This window comes from Cygnus olor, chromosome 3 (genome assembly GCF_009769625.2).
Source record: "Cygnus olor isolate bCygOlo1 chromosome 3, bCygOlo1.pri.v2, whole genome shotgun sequence".
In the NCBI taxonomy this organism is placed as follows: Eukaryota; Metazoa; Chordata; class Aves; order Anseriformes; family Anatidae; genus Cygnus; species Cygnus olor.
In genome coordinates this window covers 98,377,122-98,401,351 of record NC_049171.1, presented here as the reverse complement: position 1 = coordinate 98,401,351, position 24,230 = coordinate 98,377,122, and the positions used below count along the sequence as shown (strand labels likewise).

Here is a 24,230-nt window from a genome sequence, read left to right as displayed (position 1 = left end):
GCACGTGGCACAGCCAGGTATTTTATGATTCTTTACACATTTTTCAATCAATAGCATTAATTTTAGTCCACTAGAATGGCTCTGAACAGTTCTTTAGTGCATACAGGTCTCAGGACATGCTACACCACATGCCGTACCTGTCCTTTGGAGGCAGACAGCCGCCGAGTGCAGGTGGTGGGTGCAGCTACCAAGTGCTATTAGCCTCTCCACCACTGCCTGGGGAGTGCTCTCCGGCTCTTAAGATGTGAGTCAGACCTGAAATATGAAACAAACAGTTTGAACTCTCCCTCGGAGGAATGCAGTGTTATGCTGGTGCCAGCAGCAGCATTTACAGGCAGCAGCGCACCCCTGAGCTGAAGCCACCCTCGCAGAGCCCCAGCTGCGCGTGGTTCAGGCTGCACAAAGGGCTGTGGACGGACGAGCACTGGCAGCGACAGGAAAACCTGCTGCGCTTACTGCCAGCACGGCAGACTGTAACTGATTGATGCTGCGTGCGATATTAGCGATTATCATTTATGTATCGCCAGAGTTTGGTTTGATATCCACCCCCCCCCCCCCCCCCCGTGACGCGCGGTGACGGCCTGGGCCCGGCCCGGGGCGGGGCAGGCCGGGGCGATGGCGGGCATGGCGGAGGCGCTGGCGAAGGAGCGGGCGGCGGCGCTGGGCGCGGGGCGACACGGCCACGCCGTCCCTTACCTGGGCCAGCGCTTCGGGGCGCTGCGGCAGGAGTGCCTGCAGGCGGGGCGCCTCTTCCACGACCCCTCCTTCCCCGCCGGCCCCGCCGCGCTCGGGTACAACGAGCTGGGGCCCGGCTCCTACAAGACGCGGGGCGTCGAGTGGCGCAGACCCACGGTAGGTGCCGGCCCCGGGTGGGTGCCTCCCGGTGGCCCCCCCGGTGCCGCGGGTGCAGTGATGCCGGGCTTACTGTCGTCCCCAGGAGCTGTGTGCCAGCCCGCAGTTCATAGCCGGCGGAGCCACGCGTACGGACATCTGCCAAGGGGCCCTAGGTAAGGGGGGGGGGGGCCGCAGAAATCCGAGTTTTCCGCCCGAGTGCTGCCTACATCTTCTTGCATCCTACCGGAGTTCTTCACGTCGGATTCGAGCGGGAGTGCTGCGGACTGGTTTTCCGGTGCTTCTCTGATTGCTGCCAGCTCTTGGCTGGTGCTCCGCAGCTCAGCATCTTGTTCTTGCTGTTGAAGCAGCATTTCTGCTGGCAGCGCTCTGCTGAGGAGAGCAGCTGTGCCTGTAGCGTGGTGCTTCTTTCCCCAGCAAGAGAGCGTGCTGCGGGGCAGGCAGCAGCCCTGCAAACCTGGCAAGTCGCAGAATGCGGACAAGAAATTACAAGAAGGGATTGCCTGCTGCTTGACAGCTCTCAGCGACAACAAAACTGGGCTATTTGGGGAGAAATGGGCGTGCATGCCCAGCCCCACCTGCAAGCTCTCTGCTTTTGCCGTGCATGCTTACTGAGTTTGTGCGGCAGCGTTTTATTTATATGAAAGCAGCATTTGTTACAGGGAGAGCTTTCAGGATTCTGGATTCGACTGATAGTGCAGTTGAGGAAAGCTCTTGGCCTCAGTGTGAGGAAACGTGAGTAATATGTTCCGTTCATTGTGCTTTCTCAGTGCGAGTGGCAAAAGAATGAAGTTGGCAGGTCTGTCTGTTTGCTTTTCATCAGCATAAAGTTAGGGATGTTGTGGCTAGTTAGTTTCTTGTCCTAGTTCTTGCTGCAGCTATTTGTGTTTTATTGTACAAAACTAGGATAGGGAAGCTTATTTCTAACGTTTCATGCTCGTGTTTTCTTTCAGAAGTTATTCGGGTTGGTACTTTAACAGTAAGATCCAATTTGTATAAAAAGCACTGAGACTTAAAGAAACCCTTACGTTGTCAATTCAATTCTCCTCATACCCCAGTATCACCAGTTGCACGGATGAGGCTCCGTTGTGTGTCTCAGGTCCTTAGCGTGTCACTGGCATTCGATGTCAGAAGAGCAAGCTATGAGCTTTCTGTCAGCCTCCTTCATGTGTTCCTTTTCTGCTTGGTAATATGATGACTGCTTTGGCATAATACGTGTTTAGGTGCATAACACACATGCCAGATACCTGTCCTCTGTTTGTGTTGTGAAACTTTACAGCTAAGTTACTGTTGAACTTGAAATTGTAGTCTATTGTCATTCCATTTCAACAGCTACCATTTTGAAGAGATGAGCATTTCCAAAGGCACTTAGTTGCTTTCTGCCTTCTGCAGGCTTCCAGCTTTTCTATTCCAATGCTGTCAAGCAGCAGTACTGCGGGGCGGGGGGGGGGGAAGCAACTTAGTTTTCAATTTGTGGAGTTGCTGTTGCTAATGCTGAGCCTTGCTGTAAGTTGAAGAAAGCATTTGTTGCCATAGTTTGTCAGTCAGATGTTTTCATGAGGTTGTATTGTACCACCGAAGAACATGAACTGAGTCACAGCTTGTATTCCTTTATCTCCTGAAATAATATTTGAATAGGAGGGTATTAGTGTTCGTGTGTGTTTTCCTGTTTTCAACGTGACTAACTATTGCTGTGACTCACCTCACTATCTTCATATGAATCTAGGCAGAGGAGTTGTCTTCTGTGTCAGCTGTTGATTAAAAATCAGATGCTATTGATCTTTCCTCTGCATAGCCATCGAGTTACTAAGACCTTGTGTTGAATCTGTGCTTTTTCACGCAGTGAGACTAACAGCTGTCCCATGCAAATGCATTTTTTTTGCCACTGCTTCACTCGACAATCACATTTATACTGACACATTTGCTAGAACTTCGTGTGTTGACACTGATGTCCCATCACGTTTTGGGATATTCTGGAGGACATTGTACTGGAAGACTTCAGGTGCTCTTAGAAACCCATACTTGGTGCTATTATGCTGCTTTTTTCATAGAAAACTTTTGTAGCCTATTTATCACCTGGAAGGCTTGACCACAAAGCAACAGACCTGTGCTCACAGGGAGTTCTACAGTCAGATCAGGTGTCCAAAGCACATGTGCCCATCCCTGCTGTGACAGGCTTCTTGGCACAGGCCATGTAACCAAACAGTTTTATCAGTGAGCGGAGGTCATGAATTTTTTTTTACCCAAGAGCCTTTGGTCTATGGGCCAGATGCAGCTGACAGATTTGTTTCATTGGTTTTGATGGGTGCTGGATGATGCTCTGACTCAGAAAAGGCATCCTGGATTGCTAACGCAGAGCAATAAGCTCATTACTTTCACTAGACACCGAAGTTTTTCCCCTTCAGCTTTGGGTTATCCTTTATTCTGTTCTTGAATGTTGATTTTTATAAGAAGCTCTTCAAGACAGTTTTGGAATCAGTTTTGCAGTATCAGGTCTGAAGTCAATTATGGTTTTTGGCCAAGAACGGCTGCAGATGGGATTGGTGACTCATTACATCAGAGGAAAGAAACCAAAGGCACTGCAGAGAGGAAGCTTATTCACCCTTAACCCTGTTCTTTGGAGGGGATGTCACCATGGTATCACAACACTGGGGCATACAGAGCACAGTATCTCTTAGTTGCTGTTAGACACAGATGTCTCCTCCTTCAATACAAACGTGGAAAAGATAGTAAATTCAGTAGGATGAATTTAGAAAATTATATGCATGTTTTTCCAACACTGGGAACCACTGTACTGCTAGTGCGTTGCCACAACCTATTGTTTCTAACCAGACAACTTCCTGGAGTCCCAGGGCGTTAATATAAATACATTCAGCCATTGATGTAGTTGCTAAGCTATAGCTATGAGTGTTTTAAAATAAGTTGTTTTTTTTTGAGGTTGGGTGAATGTACATTTTTCCTTTGACCCCTTGCATGGAGTCCATGGCACCCCTTTGACTCTTGCATGGGCTACCCTCCCTCCAGATGCTTCACTGGGAAGCTTTGCCTCTCTTAGCTCTCCAGAATCACCTGTTTCAAACCAAACACCTTGTGGCTATGTATGCTTGCTTTGCCATAGCATTTTTTTGGTAACATTGTTTGTAGTAGGAGATTAGGTAAATAAACAGATGAATGTATAGAAATAAGAAATAAAATATTGACAGCAGCACACGGGAAGCAAGCAAGAAAAAAAATCCTACTTCTCATTAATATAAATAAACTCACAACCTGGTAATATTCCCTTTTCGATAACTTTGTTCTGCCTATTTTACTGTGCATTTACACACATTCTCTGTGGTTAGCCTAGCCTGGCTGACAACCCTTTCAAGTACTCCATATGCAGGACCTGTCTTTTAGTTGCCTCTTGGACTTTACTTCTCTAAGGAAAGCCACTGTCAAGAGCCATACAGAAGTACCAGCTCTCATTGCTAGGACTACTTGGTAAAGACCCTACTCAGGCTTGTTTACTGCAGGCTAAAACTCTATGTACTCTCACAAAATCTGTCCTCATTCAGGACTTGAATTATCAGGTCTGCTTTTAGTGATGTCTGTTCAGAAAGGCAGAGCTTATGTCCTGACTGCTGAGCACTTTTACATGTGGAAACCTGGGGGTGGTGAGTCTTCTTATACATACTCTATCTGCCTTTTACCCTCAAGAAGCTATTTCCCAGAGTTGTCCAGGATAAGATCTATGGTTGTCTGACTCCAGATCCCTGTTACCAACCAGTATAAAGATCAACAGAGAGGCTTTACAACAAAGTGCCGTTTTCTTCTCTTCTGTCTGTCTTGATGGGACAGCTAGAAAGTAGAGAAAATTTTCCTAAATTGTGCTTAAGGGCTTAGAGGTCCTCCGTGACTTTTCTGAGGTTAGTAACACCAATGTCGGATGCTCTGGAAGCCTCTTGTAGTGGCCAGGTTTGCCTGGCTGAGCAAAGCTCTGCAGTATGTGAAACTCAGGTTTATGCTACAGGTTGAGCAATTGGGAGGAAAGACACCCCCAACAGGAGGAGCAGCAGCATCTTTGTTCTGCTGTGTAGGTATACTCTGGATGCTGCTTATAAAGTTTAGGACTGTCAGCTCAGATAAAGACATGTCTAGCTCCTATATACAGTCCTGCTGATAAACTTTAATCCAGGGATTTGTAACTCTGAGACTGGTAGGTTATTTGGCAGCAGTGCTGAGGTGAGACCAGTTAACCTATCAATTTGTGTTTTTTTTTTTTTTGATGTGTTTCACGAATGTTCCTAGTGTCCAGGGTGCTTTGAGATTGCCTATTTGTTAGAAATTAAATGTTGCACTGAGGCTTGCTAACTTTCCCCAGGTATGAATGTGTGTTCCTGCTTGAGGGGCAGTGGCACAAATAAGAGGATGAAGATCCCAGCTCTCTTTCTTCTTTTAGGATTATGTTAGTCTTAAAAACACCCTAATTTGTAGCTGTTCCTGCAGCATTTTGCTGTGCTTAGGCTGCTGATCTGGTGTACATGTATATATGTACATCCAACCCCTTCTCCCACTGCACACAGTGTCTCTGGTGTATAACATTTCGAAGTCCATAATAACCCGCTGTTTTCTTGTGGTAACCTCCTTTAACTCAGTAAGCCAACAGAAGGACTTTTCTGTCTGGGTTAATGAATTGACTTGTTGTGCAGTGAGTGCCAGTGGGAGGAAAAAAATGTTAAGGAGGAAGGGGAGGAGACAATAAGGTATTAATTCAGAGGTGGTAAGGTGTTCATTCAGAGGTAGTAAGGAATTAATTCAGTTCAGCCACACAAGAGCTCCACAGTGCCAGGGTTGTTCTCTGGCAGCAAGTTGTCTCTAGGACTCTGTTTCTGTACAAGCGCTGAAGTTCACAATCTGTTTCGGAGATTTAATAAAACAGGGATCCTTGGTACCAAACAGGTCTCTGGGCATCATCTCCCAAGCGCTTACTGTGTTGCCAGGTTTGTTTGAAAACACCTTGGTCGAAACAAACAAACAAAACCCAGCAATCCTTCACTTTGTGTGGGCAGGCTGTGCATGGGAGAGCACGGGTCTGGGCTGCAGTTGAAGTCCCGTTCCCTTTTGATCCAAGAGTGTGCTTGCAGAGCCCTGTAATGTCCTCCTCTGTAAGGAGAACTGCCATGAAGGGTCACTACTAAGGCCCTTGTGCAGCTGCGGGAAAGAGGGTCATGCCCATGGCTGAACTGAAAGGTAGCCACTTTGTTAAAATAACGTTTGTTTCTGAAAATAATTACAGAAAAACAGAGGTAATGTTTATACAGTTGCAGTCTCTTGCTCCGTAAGAGATGGTGTGGAAAAATACTGTCCAGGCAACCGGGACCCTGGGGTTCTGGCCAGCGGGCTTGGTGTATGTTGGCTCCATCCCAAGAAGGATGAAGAGGTATGTAAGACTGGCAAACAGTGCCTGCCTTCAGACCTCTCCTGATTCTCTGGTGGCCAGCGCCAGAGTTGGATGTTGGACTAGACAAAGAGGTCTCTAGCAAGAGCCTCCAGAGGTGTATAAAATCAAAGTTGCTCCTGTTTGGTAGGAGGCTGGCAAGGAGCTCATCCCTAGGGTAGACCTCTAGATGGCAAGTGAATAAGCATTTATGAAGCATGGAGGACGCAAAAGAAAGCAGCCTATGCTTGAGAAAACACTGGTCTTTTGAGGAAAAAACTGCACCTCAGAGTACCTGTGTGTGCCCCCAGTCCCTGCTCTTTGCCTTTTCACCATGCTGCTTCCTAACCTGCAGGTACTCTATTGAATATTAAATCTTCTTTTGAGTAGTCCCAGCATGGGTGCTGATTGCCTTTTTGTTTGTTTGTTTTGGTCTTGATGAAATACCACATTTGCCTGGAAATGGCATGTATTTGTGTACATACTGTGTCAGAGGTAAACTGATAGAAGAGATCATCTCATCACAGCTACAGCGATTCATCTTCTGAGTGGCAATCAATCGCCTCAGCTGTCATGGTGATCCTCATGCTAGTTAAAATGATCAATCCCTATGCAGTACGTAAGCTAGAGAGTAATTTTGAATAATGAGTTGTCGATTCTGTTTTTTTCTTACAGGGGACTGCTGGCTCTTGGCAGCTATTGCCTCTCTCACCCTGAATGAAGAAATTCTGGCCCGTGTTGTTCCCAACGACCAAAGCTTCCAGGATGAATATGCAGGAATCTTCCACTTCCAGGTATGAAGAGAACAGGGTCTTGCCTTCCCCCAGGTGCTGTTGGCTAGGAACCTGTGTGGTTGGCCAGGTCTATGTGTGCGGCAGCTCTTGCAACATATTAAGGAATGTTGAAAAGACAGGCTGAAAAACAGAGAAACCTTAGGAGAGCGACAATGATGGAAGGAAAAAGGCCACTGATCAAAGAGCCACGGGAGTAGAGTCTCTCTCTGGGGTCTGTCCTCTATTTGCAGATCCAGCTTTTAGGATATGTACAGCATTGGCGAAATTACTGCCAGGAGGCTTGCTTTTCCTCTAGGAAATTGGTGTTGGTGGACATGGGACAGTGACAAGGTGTTTGCGCTCTCTTCCAGTTCTGGCAGTACGGGGAGTGGGTGGATGTTGTGGTGGATGACCGGCTGCCCACCAAGAACGGGGAGCTGCTCTTCGTGCACTCAGAGGAGGGCAGTGAGTTCTGGAGCGCGCTGCTGGAGAAGGCCTATGCCAAGTGAGTAAGGGCCAGGGTGGACATCTTTGGGCAAGGGAGGCTGCTGTGCTGTGCTCGAGAACTCCTCATGCCTCTGTTTCATCATAGCATCTGCCACTGTGCAGATACTATGCATTTGTAGCTGCCACGGTGCTGCTGGAAGCAGAAATGCTGTGACAGTTGACACAACTGAATGCCTGTCTCCAAGAGAAAAGGAGAATAGAGAACCTGATGTGTGTGCACGTGTTTTCATGCAGGCTGAACGGATCGTATGAGGCTCTCTCTGGTGGCACCACCACTGAAGGCTTTGAGGACTTCACTGGTGGAATTGCAGAATGGTATGAGCTGCAGAAGGCACCACCCAACCTCTTCAAAATCATTCAGAAAGCACTGGAGAAAGGCTCTCTTCTGGGCTGCTCCATCGATGTGAGTTAGTGTGCTTACTGCTGGACGCTTGGCTGCTGCACAAGTGGTTGGCTGGAAGGTGGACCTGTGCTCCATCTGCAGGAGGTGCACAGAGGATGCTTTTCTCCTCTGCCTCTTGAAGACCAGTTCTCTGCTCACCCTTATGCCTGGAGAATTTGACACATTGTGCGTGACACAGGTCAAAGGTTGAACAGAGAATAGGTTGAATCATAGATTTCATTAGTTCATTTGTAAAAGCTCATTGCCTCACTTGTTGTTCTTCCTTGAGACCTAAAATTTCTGCTGTTTCATAGGTTCATGGTGAAGAACCATATGGGTAACTCATTAGGGATCCTGATCTAAGTCTTTGTTCTCAAGAAAGACTGTTGGCAGCAGGTTATCACAGGCTAAGTGGCTTTGGACAGAAAGCTGCTGTTAATGGTTCCTCCAGTTGTGCTCAGATGTAGCAACCTCAGCTCACAGCCTGTTTGTTGCACGGGTTGTACCAAAAGGTTCCAAAAAACAACCTGGGGTATGTTCTCCAAGCAGGGAGGCTAGGTCTGTTGCCAGTCACTTAAAGGCTTGATCAGAAAACACGTTGCCAAAATCTGAATCTGCACTATAAAAGGAGCTTTGGCTGTGCCTACAACAATTGAGCATCACTTTTAGCCTCAGTGAGATGAATTTGAGTATTGTTATGGTAACCAACATACTCAGAGGAGATTAGATCTTAGTTATGGCTAAAGGGAAGGTAAACTGTTGACAAGAACTCCATTCATAATGCAAACTCAAGTGTTTCTTCATGGTTTTTATGTTAAATCCGAGTCATAAGAGAGGAAAACTTCACAGCAGGACAAGTACTTTGTTAATGTCAGCATGTGACTTTACAGGACTTTCCAGGCCTGTTTTACTAGTCTACATTTACACAAGAATCTGACATCTGAATTTTTGCCCCGGAATGATACAAATCTCTTGTAGGGGGTGGCGGGAAGTAAACACATTCCTTTGTGGGTGATTGCTGACACTTTACAGATTGCAAACTGATTATTGGTGACTTTAGTCTTTGAAAAATCCTCTAAAATCTTTTCTTGTCTGTCAGAGAAACAGGGAAACACAAGTTAAGCTCTGTGGATCAATAATAGGGCAGGAATTGGCAGCAGGAATCCTGTCTGCTAGATCCCACCCTCTTTTTTATTTTTTTAAGCATCAAGCTTGTTTAAGCATTAAGCTATGCTTGTTTAAAGATCATACGCTTTCTGAAAAGGTAGAAGGAGAATTGCAAACATGTTTAATAGAGGTTGAAGTGGCTTTAGAGCAGGATATCAAGCAGTCACTTTCTAGCAAGAAGCGATTTTTTCTGCAGTGTTTATAGGCCAGACTGCACAATTATTGCAATAGTCACAAAAAGGAGAGACAGTGATGTGCCTTCAGGTGTGAGTGGCATTCAAAGTGCAGCCTTCTCCCTTGTCACTGTGTGTGGCAGGCCCTAGGATGCTGGGGAAGGGAAGGGGAGCCTCTCTCTCCACTGTGGAGCTGAAGGAGGTGTTTTGACCTAGAAGCAAAGCACTGGGGCTTACTGGATCTGGGTGTGATCCCTGGTGACACCTTGGCAGCCTCAGACTGGTTATCCCCTGTGTTCCTGCTGGAACAACACTCTGGATTGCTCTCATTGCTCCTGTGCAGCAGCCAAACCACCCCTGCCACATCCCAGTGAGATGAAAGCTCCTGTAGAGGCTGGAGTTTCACCTCATTGAGTCCTCCGGCACCAGGCATGCTGAGTTTCTTTGCTCTTCCAGATCACCAGTGCGGCCGAAACGGAGGCAGTCACATCCCAGAAGCTGGTGAAGGGACACGCGTACTCTGTCACCGGGGCAGAAGAGGTAGGTGCTCTGCCCTGACAGGGTCAAACGCAGCAAGCCCTCAGCATAGTCCTCCCTGGGCTGTAGCAGCAACAGATTTGCCTTCAAAGACACAAATTCTTCAGTCTAACGCTTTTTGTACAACCAGGTTTTGGAGTCTCTTTCTGAAGAAATACGAAGTTAATCTGTGTGTTTTGGAAAAACAAAAACTTCTTGGAGTCTTTGACCAAAAAAATAATATATGTGTATTATATAAAATAATATATACACGCTCACACACATATATATATAATATAATATATATATGTGTATATATTCTCTGCTGATTCCTAGTAAGCAGGGAGTTGGGAAGCTGTCTGCAGAGGGCACACTACCCTCTGGTGGCAATGTGGTCCTCAACGCGTCTTTGTAGTGGGCAGCCTTAAATATACAGCAAGGTGTGTGAGACAGGTGCCAAGCAAAAAAAAAAAAAAAAAAAAAAAAAATTACTGTTGTCCCTTAAATAATAGCGAGCAGTGCCTTTCAGCAGAGCACAGTGTTTGAAAGGCAGGTACCTATCCAAGAGTAGGTGACTGGTGAAGTTAAGGTGAGCAAAACCAGAAGAAAGCAGACAGGTCGTGGCATCCTTCATATGTGTAAAGGACTTTTGGTCACCTCAGTCATTATTTGCGAAGTCGCTGAAACAGTGTGAGATGCGGTTAGTCAGCAGCCACGATGCTGCATGGGGGTGACCAGTGTTAGCAGGCAGGTTGGTGTGCTTGTACTTGGTCCTCCCCTCACAGCAGCAGCAGTGAAGAGGGAATTTGGCCTTAATTCACAAATGGACGTGACTTATGCAAGCTTTTCCTTTGGAGATGTTTGCAGGCTTTGTAAGGAGACTTCATCTTGGACACTGGAGCCCCATCCCTGGACTTCTGTGCTCTGCCTATTCTCTGCTGTTTGCTTTGCTTCAAGCTCTAACAGTGCCCCAGCTCCTGCCTCCAGTTGGTGCTGTGTGTTCCCCAAAATAATGGCTGTTCCTATTGAAATTCATAAAGCTTTGTTTGGCCCGGGCTCTGTGTGCACAGCGATCAGCAGATAACACGCCAGGGCCTCTTCAAAGAGCAAGAAGGTACTGCTGCACTGCGGGTCGCATGAGTGGTCACAGGGCTTGTGGCTGGTGGCAGCAGGGCCACGCTGAGTACCCCATCCCTTGTAATTGATGAGTTCAGGTCGGGGGGGAACATTTCAACGTTAGCGGGCAGTTTATAGAAAGATGGTGATTATTGAGAAATATCCCCTTGCACGTGCTTTCTGCCAGTCTTGTAGTAGCTTTACATGACCTCTGCTTGAAATCCGCTAAGAGGTATTTCCTTAGCAGCACAAAATGGATATTTTGGTTGACTTGAGCTTTGATTTGTGCATGCTATAAACCTTCTCTGGACATGCTTGGGTGCTCATTCAAAATCAGTTTGACTCAGGACTTAGGTCTGTGGACTAGCTGAGTGTGTGCTCCTGTATATACGTTGTCATGTGTAGCACTGAAATATTTACTCTGCCATGTCCTTTAACTCATGTTAAAAAGATGGAGGGGAGCACAGTGCTGAGTCCCTGGGTAACTCTACATACATTTCTGATCCCCTCAGGTGAACTTCAGGGGAAGTGTCCAAAGGCTGATCAGAATCCGAAATCCCTGGGGGGAAGTGGAGTGGACCGGGAAATGGAATGACAAGTGAGTCAGAGGTTTGCGTGTTGCCTACCAGTGTTGGCTGCAGGGATGTGAATCTGTTTCTGCTGGTTGTGATGATCACTTTGAGCTATTTAAAAGAAGCATCCCACCACTGTATCTCCCACCAGTCCAGCACCCTCTATGCAAATGCCTGCTTTTGTGCTAGCTGCAGTGATTTGGTAGGTGATTCCTGCAAGCGTTTGTGTAGTTTCTGCTTCTTTAACAGCCCAGATTCAGTGGTGAACTTCTGAAAACGTGAGAATATGTAATTGTTGTGCCAGATCAGCTACGTTAGGATTTATCCTTTACTAATCTATAGCTAATGTGGGTGTGTCTTTCAGCTGCCCAAACTGGAGTGGCATTGACCCGGAGGTGCGGGAGCGTCTGACAAGGAGACACGAAGATGGGGAGTTTTGGTAAGTAAGCCTTTTTTCCACACACAGTACCTTTTCCCACCACACTCTCCAAAATGAGTGAGCAAATTCATCCAAAAATCTTAGTGCTAAATTGCAGCAGGAGAGGGGGAAGATGGACAAGGTGGCTAGCTGGAAAAACTGTCCATGCTAAGGAGATGCTCTCTTTGGCATTGCCTCCCACAGGATGGCGTTCAATGACTTCTTGAGGCATTACTCCCGCCTGGAGATCTGCAATTTGACTCCAGATACCCTGGCAAGTGACAGGTACAAGAAGTGGAGCCTGCTGAAGCTGGATGGGAACTGGAGGCGAGGAGCTACTGCAGGGGGCTGCAGGAATTACCCGAGTAAGAGTGTGGTGTCACTGCTCTCCTGGAGAAATGCTTGCTCACCTGCTTGTTCTTGCTCTGGGAGCTTCAGTCTCCGGGTGGTTGTTCTCCCAGTGCAAAGGGCTGGGTTAAAGCCATGGTCCTGGTGAAGCAGTGAGAGACCTTTCTGGATCTGACCTGGTGCTGGCTTTGTGGCATGGTCAGCCCTGCATGCTTGACATATCCCTCCCGCCCTGTTGCTGCAAATTCCTGTCCTTCGTGTTCACTGGTTTGGGGTGTAGTGTGGATGTGGCTGTGAGGTAGTGGGGACTGATGTCCAAAAAGTGTAAGTTCGTGGAAGACATAGCTCCCTGATAAGCGTCTAGCTGTGGTTGCAAGGCTTGGGAGGAGAGTGTTTGTCAGAGCTTGATTTGGAAGCCAGAGCTGCATCTGTCCTAGCTGACATCTTTGAAAGCAGCTGTGCTGATAAACAAGGCTCTGAGCAGTTTGCATAAATCCACTTCCCAGACACTTTCTGGACGAATCCACAGTATTTAATCAAGCTGGAGGAAGAAGATGAGGATCCTGATGATCCTGAGAGGGGCTGCACTTTCCTCATTGGCCTGATTCAGAAGCATCGGAGGAAGCAGAGGAAGATGGGAGAGGACATGCACACTATCGGCTTTGCAATTTATGAGGCAAGTAAGGTACACAGGGAGGAAAAGGAAAAAAAACTGGGCTTTTGACCCAAACTCAGCAGGGCTGAGTCAGACACCAGCAGACGCAAGGAAAATTCCACTTAGATGTTTAGAAAATTAACCTCCACCAAAATACTGGTCAAGCACAGGGACAGGAACCCAGAGAGCGTGGAATTTGTGTTCTTGGAGATATTCAAATCTAGCCTGGCCAAGGTCCAGCCCCATCCAACGTCAATATTGGCCTTGATTCGAGTAGGGGTTTGAACCAGATGACACAGAGACCCCTTCCCACCTATTATTTTGTGCTTCTACATGGAGGAGCAGAAAAATTATTTAAAAAATAAAATTAAAAAAAACACCTGTAAAGTACAGAAATACAGTTTGAGCTTTGTTTGTCAGGCTGTGGTAAAGAGAGGCTGAAGAAGAGCAGTTGTAATAGGGATGTGACACTAGCTGGGACACCTGCACAGCTTGGGAAGTGTGTACCCAACAGCAGAACCAGCCAAAACACCTGCAAAACTGTTTCTGCTGAATAAAGGTTCAGGGGTGTGTCTGTGGTAGCTCCTTAACCAGGACATTTTGTTCAGAAATACAAAGCAGCGCTTACCTGCCACTGGAAGTAGGAATAATGATCTTGCCTGGGGTTTGCTCTGTAGCTGTAGGTGATATATGTAATTGCTTGCTTTCTCAGTATCCCAGCTTAGGGAAAGGTTTGCCAAAGAATCTGGTACCCAGAGGCAAATAAGGTTTAATGCAGAAGTAGGTTCCCTGATCCTGTAAGGAAGCAGAAAACTGCAAGGAAACACGAGCTCAGTACTCATCTTCACTTTCAAGCTCTTTTTTTTTTTTCTTGTTTGGATGTAGCTGGTAACCAGCAATGAAAAGCAGTAGCCCTGGAGCTGCTGTTCAATGCACGACTAACACCATTCCTTTCTCCTTGCAGGTGCCCCCAGAGGTACGTAGTGTGCATTGGCGTTCAAGGTGCAGAGTTGGGGCTGAATGACTTGTGGGAAGAAACAGTTAAGAGGATCCTCCTTCACTGAAGGACCATATTGGCTATGCAGAGCCTAAAGTTAGTGGCCTTTTATTCTGGTGGTGGGCTTGAGCTCGTGTTGCATTTTCAAAATGTCCTGGGTTGAGGTAAGAGCTCTGTGTACAGCAGAAACTCACAAAAGCTGCTTTCATGGGTTTTCTCCCAACCCAGACCCACACTTGTTCCTGGTTTCAACAGAGTTCATGCCTGACACAAAATTAATGTTCCACAGAGGTGTTTATTCTCATTTCCCTAAGCACTGTCTTTTTTCTTTTCTCTCAGGTTCTACCTTCAGGTGGTTAATAGCATGCCCCAGAGATCAGAGGCGGGTGGTATAGCTGTGCAATATGAGGCAGGGCTGTAGACACCTCTGAGTCATTGCTCCTCAAAAGGATGAATAGGTTGAGCAAAATGGCAGGGTGACCTCAGGACATGGCTTGCTGCACCTGCGTGGGTGCACACAAATCCCTCTTGAGGCACAGGAACAGCATGTGGCATAAGTGGCTGCTATATAAAACATGGTTTCACCAGAAAGGAAATGCTGTGCTTTTGGAATGCTTTACCAGTATTCTGTCAGCCCCTCAACTCTTAACATAGTGGTTCAAAAACCCGATTTGCATTTAAAAAAAAAAAAAAAAAAGACTTGAACTACACTACAGTCCCTTAACTCTCCTCTCCCAACATCACCACAAACAGGTCTGAGGGGTTTTGCATTCTTAAAAATCTGTGCAGAGGGGAAGGGGAGGTTTCTGAGCAATGCACATTGCTAGTGTTTACTTCTAGATCTGAGACAGCCAGATATTAAAACCCTGCGTATTCTGCATGTCACACTCCAAATACACTTTTATAATATGCAACATTTATTTTATTCTCCGAGCCCTGCATAACTGGGCTCTCTGCCAGAAGGCAGCCTGACTTTGCAGGTGGAGCAGAGCTGCGGTACCCTGGTGGCACCAGCTCTGGGGCTCGCAGAGACATCAGCCATAAGACATCCAGCCTTCAAGATGTGCTGTGGAAGAGTTTGCTAAATGTCTTCACAATCTGCAAAATAAAAGCATGGCCTGAATATCTTAGTGAGATGATCAGTGAGATAGTTTGCACCCACAGCTCAGGAGTGTTGTGGTGTGAGACACCTGCTCTCTTCCTCTTTTCTCTTTCATTTTGGAGGAATAGACATCTTTCTTTTCAGACCTAGCTGTCATCTCTATTTTATTTGTCATTTATAAATGCAAATACATGCAAACAGTGGGTTTTCTCTGTTTCTTTGCTTTTCGTAAGTTTTCTGGCCAGACGAATATTCATCTGAGCAAAAACTTTTTCCTGACAAACAAAGCAAGAGAAAAATCCAATACTTTTATCAACCTCCGAGAAGTGCTGAACCGGTTCAAGCTCCCTGCAGGAGAATATATTGTTGTGCCATCTACCTTCGAACCCAACAAAAATGGAGACTTCTGCCTCCGAGTCTTCTCTGAAAAAAATGCGAACTCAAAGTATGTAGCTTTTTACTTCGGATTATTTACTAGGAATGGGATGAATTGTTATTTTTTTTTTATGGTAATTCTTGTCTGGGCAGATGCGTTTAGTCGTTGGACTGTAGCCAGCTGGGTCCCAGAGCACAGGTTACAAACAAAAAAGCCCCAGGGAGAGGGAGCAACACATGTGCTTTCTGTTGTTCGTGAGCATGCTGACCACAAGAAACAGCTCGCACCTTTGAAATCATGCTGGAAAAAAATTCAAATGAATTGCTCAGTCAGATGCTATCTTTGATAACGCTAAACTAGGTTTCAGTAGGGCTGGTTCAAAGCACACCATTAGCTGAAGATGTGTCTTATCCTATAGAGCATGTGGGCTGAGGCCCTGGGAAGGGGTATGGGGTCTTCCATAGCAACTTCCCAGCAAGCACAAATCTTTCTACTATTCTGTAATCTCTCCTTGCATATTTTCCATAGCAGTGAAAAAAATGGGATGCCAGCTGTGTGTCTGTGGTTCATCACTCCAGCTTTGAACATGCATTGTTATTACCATAATTAAAAGAGTTTAAATATTGAAGCAAAGGTATCAGAAAAGTGACTTTTTTGTTTTTAATATCAATTTCTTTATCTTTCTAGGGTTATAGATGATGAAATTGAGGCCAATTTTGAAGAGGTATATCTTAAATATTTTAAATTGAGATATCTTTGCCATAAATAAATGGGTTTGGACTGTCTTGTTCCCTGCATGGCCCAGTCAGGTGACATTTTTTTTGCAGGCATTTTCAAGAACTGTTATCCCACTTTGGAAACAAATCTTTGGACATGCATAGTTCAATGTCCAAAAAAGAGAGTCATAAGCAGTAATGGAAACAAATGATGTCCCTTTTCTGTGGTGGTGAACTTGGACCTTCCAGGTGCCCAGGATCAGGTGCTGTCTGCAAACGTAACTGAAGCCATGGGAAATTCCCTTTGCTCTCAGGAACCTGGAAGCACAGGCCTTTAGCCATAGGAGTGCTTTTGCATGGGATTTTGTTTCCATGAATAAGAATTGGATCACCGTTTTTTCAGTCTTGCCAGGGCTGAGAATGTCTTGCCTAGTAATGTGTCTCTGTATGTCTATAGGATTTCTTTTTTTAATGAGAGCTTAAATTTTGCAATCTTTTCTTAAAACGAGGATAGCTAGTCCAACAGTAGTAGCAGCAACAGTAAAGTTCTGTTGTTGGTTGTAATCTTTTTTTTTTTTTTTTTTTTTAGTGAAAGCCACTGCAAAAGTTCTTAGTTCCTGCAGTGTTTGCAACACCAGCATTCTGAAGAACCCCTAAAAAAAAGATTAAAATCAAAGTAAATGCACTCCAAACCTTCAACTTTGCCATTTAAATTGTGTTTTACTGGGGGCAAGGAAATGTGTCAAGTCCTTCTCAGGCAGAAAAGTTCCTCCTTTCCATATTCTGCGTTTGTCTCTCTCTTCTAGACTGAGATCAGTGAAGATGACATTGAACCTAGCTTCAAAAAGCTTTTTGGACAGCTAGCAGGAAGTGTGAGTATTATATATGTCTTAACTGGGGGCACAGCTGAGTGGGTAAGAGGAACAGCTCTCAGCCACTTCAGGACCAGTGGAGTCCAAACTGTCCAATGCATGTGGTGCAGGTGGGTTTCATGGGAGGTAAAGGTAGACCCACATTACTGACAGAAACTCCAAGAGATGCTAATCTCAACCAGCAAACCCAAAGATGTAGGATGCTTATGATATGGTGTCCACAGCTCCTAGTGAAGGCTTCTTCTTTTCCACAGGATGCAGAGATCTCTGCCTTCGAGCTGCGCAGTATCTTGAATAAAATCATGGCTAAACGTAAGTACTTTGCTCCAACAGTGACTTCAGCTGGATACCAGTAGGTCCCTGCTGTGGCCATGAGAGCACCACATGAGCAGAGATTGTCTATATGGCCAAGGCCACACGTTCTGCTCCTTCAGGAGGTTGCAGAGAAATTTGGACTGTGCCTGAGCTGTTTCACAGGTTGTGTGCTTCAGTGAGGTGTGTTTGGATACCTGGCTCATATGGGTGCCTTTTATCCCAGTGCCTGCTACAGGGAATTGACTGCCAGCAAGAAGGACTGATTAAGTGATGGGACTTGGTAGGTCGAGCTGGATGGTTGGACTTGAGGATCTTGAAGGTCTTTTCCTACCTAGATGATTCTATGATTAGAGCTTGATAGTAACCAAGGGATGCTATTGCTGGTACTTGGTATTGAATCATGCAGGACTCAAATCAGACATGAAACACTGCATGGTAAGTTGGCACTCGGGCTACCGGACAAACCAGCTGGTGCCATCTCTACATCCTTGCAGAATCCCGCTGTGAGAGCGCTGTGGGGTGATGGCCACAAGGGCACCTCTTGCTGCTAGTGCCTCAGTGACTGTAGTTAGCATCCCAATTTGTGTAGTTGCAGAGTCCGTCTATGCCTCTGCATAAAGGGGGGAAAAAAAGAAAAGAAAGTAGAAACAATATTAAGAAACAATAATCCTGTCTCTTGCTCTTTCTTTACAGGCCAAGATATTAAATCTGATGGCTTTAGTATCGAGACATGCAAAATAATGGTTGACATGTTAGATGTATCCTTTAAGGCTGTTCCTAGATGCTATTTTTCTGCCTGAAGTAGGTGAGCTGCTGCCTTTGCAGTGGCAGGTCCATACTAATATATCGGTGCCTCCTGAGGCAGCAAAGCTATTTTTCCCCTGGTTCCCCTGAATAAAAATGGTAGCCCTTGTTTTAGCTGCTGACCATGGTAAGTGAATCCTTTCAGGTGGTGGGGAAAGTCCATTTCCAGACAGGGCCATCTGCTTTAAAGTCTTCCCAGCTGTTGCGTGTTATGGTTTATCTGGTGACAGAGTTTGTGCTGGGAAAAGGCACTGGCTTTCAGCGTGGTGCGAATAGCCTTGGGTGATAGAGTTTGAACATGCACTTAACTGCTTTTTTATCTGGCTGGGGTTAGTAACGGCATTATAACATCAAAAGGACCTGGCAAATAGAAAATGAGGCAAACAAATACCAGGAGCCTGAGAGTATGCTGGCTCTTAGGAGCTTCTACATCTAAGAATACGTGCAAAAGTGTAGGATGAAGGTCTCAAGCCTAAGAGTAACTGTGTCTGGCTTCTCTGCACAGTGGGAGTTGAACTGTGTACTCGGGGGGAAAAAAGGGAGAATTACCAAAACAGAATGATGCCCTGCTATAATTTGGTGTAAAATACAGCATTCAGTAGGGACTCTTCAGTGGTTTTAGGGAGAGAATCAATGAGTGCCCAAGTTCTTTCGTTAGCTGTTTGTGCAAGAAATCTCAAAATAGAAGACTTGATTGTGGCTTTTCCCGTTTATAACCCAGACTTACAAGTCATGCACCTGCAACTGCAGATGTTGACCAACTATGCAGAGCAAAATGGCATCATCTCTGCTGCTTTATATGTGTATTGAAGAGACAGAAAATTGCCAGAGGAGGAGCAGGAAGGGCTTTTGAACTGATCATAGTTTAAACTAATCAGTCACCTTATTGGTTTAGAAAGACTAGAAGCCTTGGAGAACAGCTGTGTAGTTACAGGATGAGTTTGTTCAAACAAAGCATACAAACAAAAAATGTACACTTCAGAGAGGACTTGCATCCTTTTCTTAACTGCGGTTTTTTTAAAATTAAGTCATGTGTGTCCATGTAAATAATCTCAGCACAGAGAGGGAAAATCCTTTTCCTTCCTTCCAAAGAGATTACCTTGACTCAAACAAGAATGATGGGAGTGGAAAACTGGGACTGAAGGAGTTCCACACACTCTGGACAAAGATTCAGAAATATCAGGTAAGACAACTTTTTGGGGCGAACATACAATAAAATGTATAGGTGGTTGTAGATTGCTTTGTCTCGTACAATATATAGGTATTAGAGAGTTTAACTGTGAGTTTCTGTATGCTGCACCTTTGTGTAGGGTCACTGCAAACTGTGTTTTACTCAATCAAAGAGTCAGTAAATGTCTTTCAGTCTGAGAGAGATGAAGCCTCTCCCCTGCTAGTGATGTTAGTTTCAGAGGATCAGGGCAGAATGGAAAAGGAAACAAGAACAGCAGTTAAATGTATATAGTAAACCCAGAGTTATTTAACTCCCACATCGGTCCTACTAATTGACCAAGTTGATTACCTAGCAAAACCAAAAGTGCAACCAAAAACTGCCCCCAGAGTCCACCAGAACATAAGGCAGTAGGAAATAAAAATTAAGTTTTCTTGGGGTGTTTTGCTTGGCAGCCCACTGTCTGCTTGAGGCCAGAAGTTGGGTGGCAGTCACAGCTCCCAAGGCAGGGACGCTGTTGGGCAGGTTCAGAACTCACCTCCCACCATACACCCACCATGCATTGTGTGTCCTCAGTCCCCAAGGTTTTAGCCCTCAGTGCCCATGGCTATGTCAGCTTTGCTTTCAGTCTTCTGACTAAAGCCAAAACACACTCTGAATTGTTGACAACATTTGACTTTGCATTTTGTGTCCTGCAGAAAATTTACAGGGACATTGATGTGGATAAATCTGGTACCATGAATTCGTATGAGATGAGGAGAGCGCTGGAAGCAGCAGGTATTTGTATTCGTAGAATCATAGAACAGACGGGTTGGAGGGGACCTTAAAGATTATGTTGCTATGATCCTTACAACCATATTGCTATGTCTCTTTTCAGGGTTTACATCAGTTTCAAGCTGAGCTGTTGACAGATGCTCACTGGTCTCATATCACTTGTGAGCTGAGAAATCTTGTGTTCTCAGACCTGAAAGGCCTCTGTTTAGTCTAGATGCTTAGCTAGGGATACTGTGACCTAGGGAGTGGAAGTGGCTAGTTCAAGGGGTGATGCTTACAGAGCTAGAAGAGTCAGTTTGCTACTGCAAATGGGGGAGCACACACCAGAGCGTACATGACACGGTCACAGTTCATATTGCTCCAAGTGCAGAAGAGGTTGTTGGCAGAGTCTCCAAAATGGAGTAGATACTCTTCAGAATTTGAGAGTTTAACCCAGAGTAGCTCACTGAATTTCTGGCAGTGTATAAATGTTTGTTTGTTTGTTTTTCCCCTGGTTGTTTTCATTTGTTTGTTTTGTTTCAAATCCTTGTCATTGCATTTTAGGGTTCAAGTTGAACTGCCAGTTACATCAAATCATCGTGGCTCGTTTTGCTGACGAAGATCTCATCATTGACTTTGATAACTTTGTCCGGTGTTTGATTCGGCTGGAAACCTTGTTCAGTGCGTATAGGTTTAATAACTAAACAGACTTCTGTTGCTCTGCATTTTCAAGTCCAGGCTATTTTATGCAGAAAGCTTTGTACTGGAACCAAGGCAGCTTCAAAGCTGAGATACAAATCCTGCAGCCCATCCCACATGCTGCTTCTAGAACCAGGCATCAGTATTTTAAGCCAGGCTGCAGAATCAGGGCCAGTCTTCCATGCACACAACTAAATGCTGATTTAAAAATATAAATATGCTTCTTAACAGCTTTATGTTGACAAATAGTGTTAATATTACAGACTGAACCATGAAAAACATTCAGTCTCCTTTTCTGCCTGTTTGGCAGGTAGTTCACGTACACTGCCTTGCAGTTATAATACTTCTGTCTGAAGTGAGGTGACTTCATAGTGGCCCTTTCTGGCTTGGGTTGTAGACCGTTGCCACAAACTTGTAATCTGGGAAAAAATTCCTCACAGGGAAGAGAAAATCTTTCCAGTTATTGTTCCTGTATTCATTCTTGTCTGTCATCTCTTTCTGCTACTACAGAAATGTTTAGAAAATTGGATACTGAGAAAACTGGAACAATAGAATTGAACCTCGTGACTGTAAGTTCATTTAGCTCTAAAATGTTCTCTTATTTTTGGGGTGGGTGGTGGGGATTAACAGTAGAGACTGTTCTGCTCTATTCTGACTAGTTATGGTTGGTTATGCGTTCACATGTATGATGGATTTATATAGCTTGTGTATTTATGAGCAGCCTGAGGAAAGATTAGCCTTTTTTAAACCGTACCTACATCACATCGTATTCAGGATGGGTTATTTTAACCAGAAGTCACTCGTGATTTACTGGAAGTAATGTTGGCTGAAACTTATGCACGTCTCTTCTCTGCCTTTTCTGTCAGTAACACAGTAAAAATGTAGGCACGGTAGTGACTCATGGTATTGACCACATAAGCTTTCTTCACTGTGTGTGACCTGTAGAGGACTGTGCTAGGAGAAAACTACCCTCCTGCATGTGTTCGACTTGCTTATTACCTGAACCTAACTTATTTCTGGACCTAAATGAGGAATGTGCCATCATTCAAAAATTCTTCTGCCTTAACTGAGATATATAATCAAATCATTCAGGCAATATCCTAAAATTACTCCTGTGATAATATTTATTATTTGGTCAGCTTGGCTGAACAGGGTTCTTCTAGTGCTTAGGCAGGAAAAAGAAGTGTGAGGCCCCCTGGAACTGAGGTTGGGCGACATGGGAGGACTACAGAGATTCTGTTTGCCATTGCAGGGAGAAAATTTGTGTGGCCAAAGTTCAAACAGTTGAAGCTGGCCAGTACTATGGGGGTCAATAAAAAGGGTGGGTTTTAAATATGTTAACTGCAAAAGGAGGACCAGAGATAACATTAGTTTGTTACTTGATGAGGATGGTCACCTCACAAGTAGGACACAGACAAAGCAGAGAAGTTTAATGCCTTCTTTGCTTCTGTTGTCTTCAACACCAATGATAGATTGTGGGACCCCTGAGCAGAAGACTATGACTGTGGTAACAATAAAACTCCCAGCCAACCCCAAACTTGTGCAAGATTTTGCTGCTCCAGCTGGATGCATATGAGTTTGTGTCATTGGTCACAGCCAACATGGGTTCACTAGGGGAAACTCCTATTTAACGAACTTAATTTCCTTTTATGGCGAGGTCACCCATCTTGGTTGACCAAGAGAAGCCAGTTGTGATCTTTTTGGATTTCAGCAAAGCTTTTGATACCATTTCTCACAGTCTCCTTCTGGACAAAATGTTTAGCATACAGCTAGATAAACACATACCTAATACAACAGGTGAACAAGTGGCTGATGTGATGGGTTGGGCTTAAAACATTATAGTAAATGTGGTTACACTGGGCTGGTAGCCCGTCACTAGTGGGGTTCTGTGGGACTAGAGAAGAGCAGGCACTCTTAATGATGACAGCATGAAGCTATGGCAGGGGAGGCTTAGGCTGGGTGTTATGAAAAGGTTCTTCACTGAAAGGGTGGTTGGGCACTGGACCAGGCTCCCCAGGGAGTCTGCTGGAGTTCAAGAAGTATTTGGACAATGCTTTCAAGCATATGGTTTGCTTTTTGGGTGGTCCTTTGTGGAGCCAGGAGTTGGACTTGATGAGCTCTGTGGGTCCCATCCAATTCAGGCTCTTCTATGATTCTCTGACTTAAGACTTTCCTCATTATTCTAAAGGTGGAAACATGCATACTTGCTACAGTTTTTTTGTTTTGTTTTTTTTTAACTCACCTTAACTTCATGTCATTTTCCTCTCTCATAGTGGCTGTGCTTCACTGTCATTTGAGCTACTTCCATCAGCCCAAGATGCTTCAAAAAGATCAGGTGGAGATAATCAAGCAACATACAACGCAAAAACAATAATATCCTAAAGTGAATGTGCCTTAACTTACAAATAGGAATTTTGCATATCATTAGAAAGAAGAAAGAGGGCTAGTGCAACAGCAGAAGAATCTGCAACCTCATTTTATAGGCGTAACAGTCTTTATTTGCTACTATATATCCTCTGTACAACTTTAATTCAGTATAAATTCTCAGTGTACCTTTTGAAAATATTGCTTTGCTAATATCTTTATATTTAAAATGTTTTACATGAATTCTGGAAGAAAGCTCAGACTAATGGACTGGTTGAGTAAGTGCTTTTTGCATAGCAGCACCACAAGGTCCCACCTATCTGAAGTTAGAAAAGGGATGGTGTTGCATTATCTCAGCACACAGATGGTTGGACAAGGTCTAGGTCCCCTGTGTGTTTTCTGTTAAGATCTAGCTTTATTTGGGTTAAATATTCTTTGAAGGATTTGACTAACAAGTACACACTTTAACAAACTGAAGACAAGTCTTTGCATCCTGACCCTTTATGTCCCTGTAGCAGGAGGCTGTTGGCAACCAGACTCTTGCAAGATAAAGCATGTGCTCTCAGGTTTTGAGTTCCTGTATCTTATTTATCTTCCTCTGAAATACAAGAAAGTACTTAAATAAAAAGATAACAGTGGAAGTAAGGTTTGCAAGACTGTTATTCCTTCTGAAAAATAAGCGTTTTCCTTAGAGAGAGGCTTACAGAGCGTATGCAGAGCTTCAGTTGTCCAGGACAGTAAGTTTCCTTTTAAGAGGGAAAAACAACATTCCAGAGCTGATGAGGCACTAACAAAACACTGAATGTATATCAGTTAATGCAGTGTTAGCCTGACACGTGATCAATGCACAAAAGGTCAACGCTCAAAAAAATGTTTCTGGGAAAGATTATCACTAATATATACCCCATTCCTGACCTATTAAAATTATGAAGTTGTGAACATGAGCAGAGTTCTCACTACAGCTGATGTAATTTCATCCACTTAAGGAATTATATCTTCCTTCCTACGATTTGTTGTACTTAGGGGCACCCTTTCAGAAAGTAGTAAATACTTACCTATTAAGAAAACACGAGCCTGAAGGAAGGTAAATTCTCTACCTTTAAGGAAAGGTTTGATCTTCTGTATTAAATAATATTCATTACCAAATGGTTATTTCTGAATAGATAGCT

At 44.8% G+C, this 24,230-nt stretch overlaps 1 protein-coding gene and 1 long non-coding RNA gene across 2 annotated transcripts; one reads left to right on the top strand and one right to left on the bottom strand.

The window, feature by feature from the left end:
• LOC121067171 lies at nt 1-2,975 on the bottom strand. Its single transcript, XR_005818143.1, has 2 exons — nt 1,079-2,975; nt 1-255 (listed from the first exon to the last, which is right to left on the bottom strand). It is a non-coding gene; the product is annotated as an uncharacterized LOC121067171 (long non-coding RNA).
• On the top strand, nt 565-23,702 carry CAPN2 (calpain 2). Its single transcript, XM_040551325.1, has 21 exons — nt 565-852; nt 938-1,007; nt 6,944-7,062; nt 7,413-7,546; nt 7,783-7,951; nt 9,727-9,810; nt 11,415-11,500; nt 11,839-11,913; nt 12,097-12,257; nt 12,747-12,916; nt 13,860-13,871; nt 15,228-15,439; nt 16,058-16,094; nt 16,893-16,958; nt 17,213-17,270; nt 17,967-18,031; nt 19,192-19,260; nt 19,944-20,022; nt 20,563-20,679; nt 21,208-21,266; nt 22,971-23,702. The coding sequence occupies exons 1-21, from the start codon at nt 616-618 to the stop codon at nt 22,992-22,994; spliced, it is 2,103 nt and encodes a 700-aa protein (XP_040407259.1). The 5' UTR covers nt 565-615; the 3' UTR covers nt 22,995-23,702.
• The last annotated feature ends 528 nt before the right edge of the window (nt 23,703-24,230 follow it).

Coding starts and splice junctions, on each gene's coding strand:
- CAPN2 (XM_040551325.1), top strand. CDS start 616: ATGGCGGGCATGGCGGAGGCGCTGGCGAAGGAGCGGGCGGCGGCGCTG. Junction 853..937: donor TCGAGTGGCGCAGACCCACG/GTAGGTGCCGGC, acceptor TGTCGTCCCCAG/GAGCTGTGTGCCAGCCCGCA. Junction 7,063..7,412: donor CAGGAATCTTCCACTTCCAG/GTATGAAGAGAA, acceptor GCTCTCTTCCAG/TTCTGGCAGTACGGGGAGTG.